At 33.0% G+C, this 12,140-nt stretch overlaps 1 protein-coding gene across 1 annotated transcript in view; it reads right to left on the bottom strand.

The window, feature by feature from the left end:
• LOC126777978 (uncharacterized) overlaps window positions 1-12,140 on the bottom strand; it is a 47,657-nt gene that overhangs the window by 3,407 nt on the left and 32,110 nt on the right. The window contains exons 2-10 of the mRNA XM_050501349.1: window positions 10,853-10,972; window positions 4,903-5,036; window positions 4,356-4,528; window positions 3,063-3,238; window positions 2,711-2,818; window positions 1,792-1,952; window positions 1,294-1,394; window positions 997-1,128; window positions 220-385 (exon numbers count right to left, since the gene is read on the bottom strand). Of these exons, the coding sequence (XP_050357306.1) occupies window positions 220-385; window positions 997-1,128; window positions 1,294-1,394; window positions 1,792-1,952; window positions 2,711-2,818; window positions 3,063-3,238; window positions 4,356-4,528; window positions 4,903-5,036; window positions 10,853-10,972 (1,271 nt within the window). The remainder of the gene's footprint in view (window positions 1-219; window positions 386-996; window positions 1,129-1,293; window positions 1,395-1,791; window positions 1,953-2,710; window positions 2,819-3,062; window positions 3,239-4,355; window positions 4,529-4,902; window positions 5,037-10,852; window positions 10,973-12,140) is intronic.

The raw sequence follows: 12,140 nt of genomic DNA, 5'->3' as shown, positions 1-12,140 counted from the left end.
ACAATATGTGTTATTTATAAATATGAATTAAATGTGAGTCATTGTATATACATCTGGCAGAATATCATCTGACATGTGCAGGTTTCTTTACGATTCAGCTTTCACCGCCAAACACGAAATGATTTCGAAATAAAAAACGGTATTTTCAATGAATATTCTCGAGCTTTAACAGCGTTTTCATCTCTGATCTTAAAATGTGATGTTCTCAAATCATCTCACCATTTGCTCGACTGGGAAGAGAGTGTTGATGTAGAGCAAGTTCCTCCACCAGTACTGTGGGCAGGTCTCGTGGTCGTTCGCTGGCGGCTCGAACACGGCGTTGTGCGCGAACCACTTCATCGTCACCTCCACTACGCCCAGCATGAAGAGATACGGCGCGGTTAATCTAAGACAAAAAACATTTCATATAGCCTTATTTACACCTTGTGAATTAATATTGTACTTAGCGTGACATAATATGTAATATATTAAATTCAAATTCTATTACTTTATATAAAAGCGAAAATTAGAACTAAGTATGCACGAAAAGATATAACGTTTGAAGGAGTACAACTTTATAACAAATTACTACATACTATAAAAAATGTAAGTAAAAAATGTAACGAGTTCTAGTATCGGCTCTCACGCTACATTTTGCAAAATTAATACTGATGACTTATGAAATGTGGCGACCATTATTATATTTAACTTTATGTCACGTTGTTCTCATGTAAGTGACGTTTGTCTTTTTTGAGAATAAAGATTCTTTGAACTTAAAAACATCTTATTTACGTACTGTCAGTCAAATTAATAACTACCCCCGGTTCGGAAAATAAAATACTTTATTTGATATTTTTTCTAGTTTTGTAATTGTTTATAATTTTTATTAAAATCAATACTAGTCAGACTTTTATTATTTGTGTCATTTAAATTCCATTTTTCCACTCCAAATGTGAGATAAATGAATAATTCCAATATTCCATTTAATAAATAATAATACACTAGAAGTGATCAGACCTGGCGAATCTATATCCGATGAGTCCGAAGAACTGCAGCGCGCCGGCGGTCAGCTTACGGCGGCCCTTCGTGAGGCGGTCCAGCTTGCCCTTCGCGTTCGTTCGGAAGTACAGGAACGATACCAGTATACCGCTGTTGAAACAAATAGGACAGACATGAGACAGGTAAGTAAGATAAAACAAATAGTAAAGTAATAATAGGATAACAAATTATATAAAACAACTATTCTATTTTATAACCTTTGCAAAAGTTTATCAAACTGTGCAGTTAAGATATTTATAATAAATGTTTTTTTACCCGAGGCAGAAGAATGTGTCGACGCTGTACACAGCGCTTATGATCAGTTGAAACCAGAAGCTCTTTTCCAAAATGGCTCTCAGAGCTGTGTTATCAGCGTACTGAAAATATTTTAAAGATATAACGAACGAGTAAAGTTATATGTAGCATAGACATTATGTTTTGTGCAGTTTATAGTGCCGTTGGTCTGATGGCGAGTTTGTAATATCTAGGATCGATAGACTTTCCAAGTTCAGATCCCGTTGTGAGTCTAACATATTGGGATTTTTCCTTAAAGAAATTCGCAGTAGCTGTTTGAACTTATAAAGTTATCGGTTGTTATATTATTGTGCCTAAAAAGCATGTAAAGCCGTCGGTCTTGGGCCCAATCTCTTTTTAATCGGATTACGAGGGTGCTTCTATGTAGGGAGAAAATATCTGGGCACTATCACCCTCGCCGGTAGTGGTAGCAAAAACGACAAATAAGCTTTAGAAGTAGTGAAATACTCAAAACCTTACCTTAAACACAACAATACACGTGTGTCCAAAGATAATCCAGACCATAGACAAGGAGCGCAAACCATGAACTACAGGCACAGTGTCTGATCCGACGGATTGGTCGAGGATCTGTAAGATGTTTGCCTTCATCGAGAAGGATAGCAGCAGTTCCGACCAAACGCCTGTTATAATAGGAACATAATATATAATTTGTTTGTTATTTTAAAATTTCCTGAAATATTATAATTAACAGACACGATAATTTTAATGTTCATGTAATTTTAAGGCGCGTTCAAGTTATAAATCGCAGGTACGAATAGATCGCAAAGATAACTTTTTTTCGATCAAAACGTTAATATAATATTCGTTAAATTGATAAAAAAATCTAATTCAACTAAACGTTGACCAAACCTCTTAAGAACCTTAATTCTTAGCAGTTTTATTTAAGTTACATTTCTATTAAGTAAAAATTAAAATAAAACCTGTGATAGGGTAATATTTACTTTATGTATATATTTTAATAAATAAAGTTTACTTCATATGAATGACGACTTTTAGAATTCATTTATTGACTTTATAGTTCCTTGTTATGATTTATATAATGCAGACAATAATTTTAATAATAGAATGTTACTGTAGACGAATATATGTAGTTGTAAAAAAAGTTCCCGCTGAGTTATAAAAAAGTAAAAAGTGTTAGCATTTTATTTATTGCCTGTATCGGTCGGTTGGATATGACTGATAATAAAATTACATCTGGCCATTAACTGTCATTACGGAAGAAGACAACTGTCATGGTAGCGGTTTTTAAGAAAATGGAGGATCTAACAAATTCATTATTAATTAAATATATAATATTATATTGACAACGGCGTCTTATTTCGGACCAGCTTAAAATATCATGCTATTTTTTCAAATATTGAATATTAGTACAACTTACTCAGTTTAAGTTCTTCTTCAGTCGTGGAGGACGTCTCCGCGGTCAATCTCTCCTCGGAATTGTTGCTATTTATTGCGATGTTGTTGTTTACGTTGTACATTGACTTTCCTGGAGTATCGGAGTAAGTTAAAATCGATTAAGGCCTTAGAAACATTAATACCTTTTAGTTTTTTATGAATAATATGGGTAAAAAAATCTTTTTTTTTTGAATTTTAAATAGAAAATCTACGAGTAAACGGGCCACCTGATGGTGAATAATAATTAACACCTCCGAAAAAAATATATAACTGTAACTGGTGTAAGAAGTAAGTTCTTTTATTTCATTAAAAATATTATATAATTACATTAATACCTTTTGCAACAGTGATAGAGTCGAGTCCGTTTAAGTCCAGCCTTAAGCCAGACGCACCATTTTCCGCGGATACCATGTTTACAGCCCGACACCGGCGCGCGCGCACTTCCCGAGCGATTTTCATGTCATATGCAGTCCCGGCAATTAGAAGCAGACCCACTACGCATGATACACCCCTGAAAAATATTAAAAATTTAGTCGGATTCAATTAAACCATAAAATTAAATAAAAACGGTTCTTTATTACATTGATATCATTATATCAGACAATATAACTCATTACACAAGAAGTTGTCGATGTATTGTCAAATAAGCTTGAAAAATTTAAACTCTTATGTTGAACTATTTAAGGTGTTCGTTGTTGGCTCATAACAACTGATCTCTGTTTTATTTGTCTTTATTTTGTTATTATACAATTTTAGTAGTATCGTAATAGTAAAACCACTTATATTTCATTTTGTACTTCCAAATTGTGTTAAATTTATTTATATTTTATTTACCTTTTCTATTATTATTTAAGATGCTTAGTGTAATTTTTGCATGTATGTACCTATAAGTATGGCAACTTTTACCCTTAGATCTATTAGTTCGTAAACTTTTAATTTGTAATTATTACTGTGTGTCATGTTGGTGATCCTAAATAAATAAAAAATATTTACGTATTATTATAGTAACAACTAACTTGTTTTTCAAATAATCAAAATATATTTATTCTTATTTTGAATATGTTGATAACCGAATTGTTTTTTTTATTATTCCGTTTACTGTATCCAAAATAAATAAATACATTCATGTATTTATGCAAAACATTAAAAAAAACGTAGCGAATGTTGAGAAAGTAACACATCAAGGCGCTTCTATAAGACTATTTCTATTATTTCTATAAGACATTGTATTTTTTGTATAAATCGACACTGGAAAATATTTTCGTAATAGCATATTATTACTCCTTTATAAGTCAACGTTTAAATAAGCTACAATCAAATACAAAGCGCCTACGAAGTCCTGCGCTACCAGTTCAACCGTTCACTATAAGCTGTATTATTGTTTGACCCAGATAATTTCTCATGATGTAATGTGATGTGGAGTGTTCAAGGAGCCTTGGCCTCAGCTCGATTATCCGCTGGCCGTTGTAAATAGAACCTTTCGCTTTTTTGTTTTGTAACTGCTATTATATCAGATGTGTTTAATCTTTAGAAGTTAATTCACATTGAAAATGTGTTTATTGCGTTGTTTTTAGCGTATATATATAATTAAATATGACCGAAATATATTTTGTCAGCGCTATACTTACAAAAGTATTTGGAAGGTAGGATCCTCAATGTAGGAGTAGCCACCGTGCTGTGGAGAGCGTACCGTGATCACCTTGTGATTCAATAGCGGAGCATGCACAGCATTCACGAAATCTCCTACTTGCTCGCGAGAGCATGATCGTGGTAGACAAAGACCAAGATGGAGGGTTCGGCGCTGTAAAAAATAATTACATATTGAAATATAGTCCAATAATACTAATATTTAGAGGAAATACTTCAAATTATCTTTTAAAATAGTAGGTGTAGCCTATTGAATAAATGCAATTATTTATTTTAGACTTATACGAATGAAAACTAACATCAAAGCATTACTAATAGATTTCCAAGATTGTATGAAACAATTTTTAATAGATTTTACTTCTGTGACATAGAGGCTGATATTTTATTTTTAACAAAGAGAAGGAGTTCCGATTTCATTGGGCAATACTGCGTGTCATGATTTTTGTACAGTACTTAATTGTTTTTTATTATTGATAATATGTATTTAACGAAATCCATATTGTATAAACAATTGCAAAATAAACTCACAGTTTTGACAATATCAGTGAGGTTGCTCGAGACTGACATGCGCACGTTGTAGAAGGCGGTCTCGAAGGGCGGTCCAAGTCCAGTCACCGACACATCCTGTCGCCACTCGCTGAAGATTTGTGAATCTGCACTCCCTGTAATGGTATCAGAATATTAACGGATAGACGATAGTGCAATGGTAATGTGGTATTAATCAGGACAACTTGCAGCGTTTTAGTGTGAGTTTATTGTGATGGTGTGATGTCCTCTTCACCGCTTTTGGCGATAGTGGTCATTCTCATCGAGACTAGCCATTTGAGCAGGGCATATCTATTTAAGTACAGTTAACATTTTCAATAAGGTTATTAGAATAATATATTAGTTAATATACGTAGTTATTTCATAATAAGGCACAATTGTAGTCCTTTAATATAGGTCATTGGATATATTTTCCGAACCGGTGGTAGTTTATAATTTGACAATCAATAAGTAAGTGTAATACATGTTAAAAAAGGATTTATTTTGATTAGCTCAGGCGGATATCAACTAAAGATCTTGGGTTTAAATCCGTTTCGTGGTTTGGCTGCGAAGGAAAATATGGAGGGGAAACCTGCATATTTTTTATGAAATTTTGTTAAACACCTCTGCAAAGAAGCGGCGTGATAGAATTAGCTTAAGCTTTGTCCTTGATTGGAGAGCCTTAGAGTTAAACATTTAGAACGTATTATAATTATTTTATGAAACCTAATAAGAAGTTACACATTGTTACGGGTAGTAATTATTTAACATAAAACTCAACAACAGAATTCACGCTCTAGTTGGTGATAAGCCTTAGTCCGTTTAAAATCGATTCGTGATTACATAAGGATTAATTAGATGAAGAATTATTGATATCGTTAAAATGTATATATAATATATATAACAATTGAGTCCCTAATTAACGTAACGATAATTAATATTGCATAAATGCAAACGTAAAGATTAATTAAAAAAAGTAAATTAGAAATAGGAAAAGGAAAAGCAGCTAAAACATTTTTTTCTGTGTCAGAAGCTTTCCATGTAACGTACGTAACGTCTCTTGGAAATCTTCTGACACAAACATAAGCCCTTCAGATGTCATTAACTGCACTGAAGGGAGTTTTTTCTATTGGAATATTCAATAAAAATCATTTTTATTTTTTAGTTTAATACTTATTAAAGTAAATGTAAAGGTACCCCTGATTCGGGATGTAGATTCTTCCGACAAAATATTAACAAAAGAATAGAATATATGTTACTCTTGCATGAAAATCAATAAATGTTTACTCCACGCTTTATCATGCATTTATAAAGTATTTTATTGAGTAAGCAGAGTTACATTATTTATATACTAAAGGCTCTTTGAATGTATCTTAGTAACTTATTTTTTTTATATTCTTATACTAATTAGCAACTGGTGGTAGGGCTTTGTGCAAGCTCGTCTGGGTTGGTACCACCCACTCATCAGATATTCTACCGCAAAACAGCAATATACAGTGTAATTACAGGCACAAGGGACATAAAATCTTAGTTCCCAAGGTTGGTGGCGCATTAGCTGTAAGCGATGGTTGACATTTCTTACAATGCCAATGTCTAAGGGCGTTTGATGACCACTTACCATCAGGTGGCCCATATGCTCGTCCACCTTCCTATTCTATAAAAAAAAAAAATCTATTTGCCATATAACAATATGGGATATTTAAACAAACAGCGAATTTTTCTTTTAAATAAACGATCGTGACGTTGTTCGACAACAGATCCGTGGAATATCCAAAACTGCTTAATTATTAAAATTATAATATAGAATTCCAGTTATGTTGCGTGTTGTATAACTATTGTTAGATATGATCTCACGTAAATTCAATTTACATAAACTGATAAGTCATCTGAAATAAGAGTTATTTTATACATAATTTATACGAAATTTATTCGAATTTATTTAAAAAAAATATCAAGAAGTTAATATATGTTTATAATATAAAATATGAACCGGTCTTCCAAATAAAACCCCTTAAAATACTGATAATAAAATAAATGTCCTTTGGTTCCTTCGTTTCATTTAGGTTTTTTTTTAATTTTCGGAGCATTGTGGAATAAACTCCAAAACTTTCTTGAGACAGTACAGGAGAACTTTGTCCAGCACTGGGATATTACAGGCCGTTACTTTACATCTTTATAAAGCCTTTATAATTCCGACCAGAACATTCGACAGGTCATTGACATTACTTAAGTAAGGCATTGTCGTCGTGCGACCCTAGCGTTTATATTTTTATATACAAGTACTTATTAAGTCACCTTTTACGGAACACAACAACATTGAGGTTTGCCTTGGTTAATGTACTATATTTTTGAAATAAATACAGAATCAACTATCATAAATATTATTTTGATATTTCTGCTTTTTGGTAATAAATTGTTGTTGTTGTAAATCTCATTGTTGCACACAAATGCAAAAATACAGCACAAGAACTAAGCTTAACTAATAAAAATAATAATTAAAAAGTGTTAAAAGGCGGACTTATCTCAATAAGATATATTTGTTCGTATGTATGTAATTAGTTGAGATATTAGGTTAAGCTATCCTGCTAACACAATGCCCTACAGCCAAAGAGACATATTTATTTTCTATTCTTCAAAAAACACATTAGTTTGGCTATTTCATTTGTATATTTAGTAATTAAATCTTGATTCTTCTTCTTCTTCGAGTGCCACTCCGACTAGCGAAGGTTGGCAGTCAGCTTCAAATACTCCTTCTTGTTCTTCGCGAGGCGAAAGAGTTCGGCAGCACTCGCGATTCCCGTCCATTCACGGATGTTGCATAGCCAAGATTTTTTTCTGCGCCCAACAGCTCTCCTTCCGGCAACTTTTCCCATCATAATCAGTTGCAAAAGTTCATATCTTTCATGCTTAAGCACTTGCCGAGATATGCAACATTTCTCTTCTTGACAATCTCCAAAAGTTGGCGTTTTTGGTTGACGCGTTGCAGAACTTCCACGTTCGAGACCTTTTGTGTCCAACTAATGGCCAACGTACGTCTATATGCCCACATCTCGAAAGCTTCTATACGTTTTTTGAGGTCTTCTTTAAATGTCCACGCCTTACATCCGTAAAGAAGTATAGGCCAGATGTAACAATGTAGGAGTCGTATGCGCACAGGGATCTTAAGTCTGCGATTGCAGAGTACTTTTTTCAACGTGCAGAAGGCACTTCGAGCTATTTCGATGCGAGTTTTTACCTCCTGTTCACAGCTCCAGGTGTCATTAAGCCATGTCCCCAGATATTTGTACTTGCGCACCCTTTCAATTTTTTTTTTGGCCTGCTACAATGATAGCAACGTCATCGAAGCTATGTTTAGATAACACCATGATCTTCGTTTTTTATAGGTTCATCCTCAGACCAGCGTTTTCACTGCACTCATTAACAAGGCTCATAATTAATTGCAGCTCTTCAGGAGATGATGCTATTAGGACTGTATCGTCAGCGTATCTGATGTTGTTAATATACCGGCCATTTATTTTGACTCCACATTCTTGGCCTTCAATTGCTTCTGCTATTATTTTTTCCGAGTACAAATTAAATAGTGTGGGTGATAATATACAGCCTTGTCGGACTCCTCTCTTTATTTCTACCTCATCAGTCTCCTCATTGTCAACTCGTACAGTAGCCTTCTGGTTTCAATACAGATTCTGGATAATACGTACATCTTTGTCATCTAAGCCGATATCATGTTATACTGCAATTAGGCGGTCGTGCAGTACTCTGTCAAAGGCTTTTTCGTAATCGCTGAAACAAAGGAAAACGTCTTGTTGCATGTGTCTGCATTTTTGTACGAGAACCTGCATTGCAAAAAGAGCCTCTCTCGTGCCCACTCCTATTCGAAAGCCAAATTGACTTTCTGCGAGATGTTCGTATTCGCTCTTATTCGCTCGTGGATGATAAATTTAAATCTTGATAATATGTCTAAATTATAAGCGTATCAACGTATTCGGAAGCTCATTGAAATAATTACCAATTAATAAATTTAAATCTTATTTAAAAATCTAATTCAAAATATACTTCATTAAACTTTTGAATCGTCATCTTACAAGATAAATTAGATGTACAGCTAGCACAGGTTCGGAATGTAGATTCTACGGAGTAGAATCGGCAAGAATCTCATCATGAGCTCTTTTTCGAGTCAAATTATATATATAATTAAATGCAATTGAATTTTTATTTATCCCTCTTTGAAATCAAGGTCCAACTTAACACTTTTATCATCTATTTAATATTTTATTAATTAAAAAAATAATAAAAATATATATTTCCATAAGACGTGTTATTCTAAAAAACCTTCCAGATATATATCCAACCAGTATTGGAGCAGCGAATCAGCTCCGAACCTTATCCTCATGAATTTGTTTATAGGTTTTTGTACTTTTAGTATTGATTCAATATATTTTCTTATGAAGTCGCTAAAACGGCTTTTATAATTAGGGAGAGAGATAATTTTGAGTTTTCTCTCAATGGATCGATAGCAAAAATAAAACTTTTATATATCACGTATTTATTTTGTAAAGAAGAATTTATTTAAAATAGTTGCTTTATTAACATTAGCATATTTGACTGATTTTAAATTTCAGTTCCGTATTTATTACAATTTTAATGGGCATTCGTGTTGATAAATATTTAGACTTTTTCTGGTATCAAAGAACACATATTATGTGTTCTTAGAAGCAAATTTTTATATGTTAAATAGTTTCCTATTAAAATAACATTAGACAAGCAGGTGACATTGGAATTTGTAATGAGCACCGAATTGTAAACTATGACCTTGAGATTATTAAAATAGATTCCTCAACCTTCTGTTTTAATATATAGCTGCAAAATATTGCTTACAAGAGTTCTATCGAATTATATGTTTTAAGCCTAGTAGACTGTTCTAATCAGAGGTACCTATTCTTTATTATAGTTATACGTAAAAAAATATCTTTGATGTGAAACACCAATTTACATGCATTGGGGAAAGACCGACTCGTATGCCGTGACGTATACGGCATGATACTTTTATGCTGTCATATTTCCACCCACCGCTCCATACGCCCTCGTGTGTGGCGCACGCGTTACTTTATTAACGATTTTTTTATTTATTTATTGTTATTCTTTAATTCGATGTTACACTACACTTAATCGCCCATCGTTCGTGGCGTTAAAAATTAATATTTTTTCCGTTAAGAGTAATTTAGTAAATATTCTATTACATGATCAACTCACAACATATTAAATTTACGTGTTATTGATGGCGTTCAGCAATCCTTGAGAAGTGACGGGCGAACAATTATGTTAAAATAGACGTTTCTATAAACGCGTGAAAATGATTGTTTTATACTAATTAACATCAATTATTAGTATTATTACCTAATACGTTGTATATAATATTCGTGACATTAATTGTAATCAATAAAATAAAATTCGGCGTAATCTAAGTTCGTTAAAACATCGAATTTTGGACATTGATAAAATTTGCAAATAAATAATGTACCTCCGGGTAATAATACCGACATTAATTAAGATATATTTATATATATTCGGACATTGGACAAATGTGGGCGAGAACAAGTTTTGGATTACATAAACTAAAGTGAATGAGTCCTTGAAAGACTGTTACTCGATTTCCTTAAATTCCAAACTTATGTATTAATGATTCAAAATATAACATTTGTGACTAAAGCACTGCGATTATTACGAATTTTTAATTTAACTTAATATAAAAAAAGTATATTTTTTTAGTAATATGTCTGAATATGTAAATCTAAATCTATATCAAATGTAAATCTATGCTGCGACGCTAATGCTATTTTATGTACGCGTGTGTATGTTGTATGTCTGAAATAAAAAATCTCTTTTTTATAATTTACAATGATGCTAACGCCTGGCAACGGCTCATATAAAGTAATTGAGTATATATACTTACGGTTGGGATTTTTAGAAGGGGCGTGTTGATCGTTGAGGATGCTGCACAGTTCCGCGGAGCCGGTCCAGTAATTGTTACCCCAGTAGAACATGGAGGTGTAGCGTCCGCTCGCGTCTTCCACTGAAAGAAAAAAAAAATTATTTAGAACAATAAACATAGTGTACTAAATTACAGATCCGGATAGTACAATTTATTGGGATTTTTGTCAAGATGTTCGCAATAGCATCTCGGAGTTAGGTAATTAGCAGGTTTACATACTCGCTAATGTAAGAGAACGTAAAAAGTCAGATCGTGTGAGAGTGAGGGAACACAGAATATACTTGTGCACAAAACAATCTAGTAGGTAAAATCAGAAAGACATAATTGTCATTATCCTTTTTTTAGGTTATAGGTAGGCGGACGAGCAACTGGGACACCTGATGGTAAGTGGTCACCACCGCCTATAGACATTGGCGATGTAAGAAACTGTAAGAAATGATGTAAGAAAATGTACATCGCCAATGCGTCACCTTGGGAACTGAGATGTTATGTCCCCTGTACCTGTAGTTACACTGGCTCACTCACCCTTCAAACCGGAACGCAACAAAGCCCTACCACCAGGAGTCATTATCCTCAATAATAAAATAAAAGTAATTAAAAATCGTGAAATTTTATAAGATTCAAGAAGTCTCTTCTAAACTATATTATCTAAGGTATTGTATAAGCTAAATATAATTTTAAATTCGGCGTTTCGACGTATGTAATTAAGAAGATATGAACGAATATAACTCTTATAACGCGTCAAATTGTACATAATTCATGTTGTGTATTACATTGAATACCGCGATATACTTCCTATTGTACATTTCCGTCGCGTTCGCGATGTTTTTTTCCAAATGCTTGACCTAAGACGTTATATATATCACAACTACTCGCTTAATATGTATTTGTAAATGATGTAAGTATGTATAATAATGGTTATATTCTGTAAATGTACTCTTATTACATTCGATTCTAATTTAGTTCTCTCAAACTACTTTTGTAACATTTTATATAAAATACTATTAATATATTAAAATGTCCGTATTTAAAGTAAATGGTTAATACATATGTAGATCATATTTGGTTTCACTCTTTTGTCCTGGTTTTATGTTAAAGTGTGAATATCCCACTGCTAGGATAAGACCTACAATCTACTACTACTACAATGCTGCTGCTCCAATGCTGGTTGGTGGATATGGACACATACGTCGGAATTCCCATTACGAATTCAAAGTGAGACAATTAGCATTTTATACTTTGACTTTAA

This window comes from Nymphalis io, chromosome 2 (assembly GCF_905147045.1).
Source record: "Nymphalis io chromosome 2, ilAglIoxx1.1, whole genome shotgun sequence".
Classification (NCBI taxonomy): domain Eukaryota; kingdom Metazoa; phylum Arthropoda; class Insecta; order Lepidoptera; family Nymphalidae; genus Nymphalis; species Nymphalis io.
Note: the sequence above shows the minus strand (reverse complement) of the source record. Positions and strands in the feature narration are given on the sequence as shown.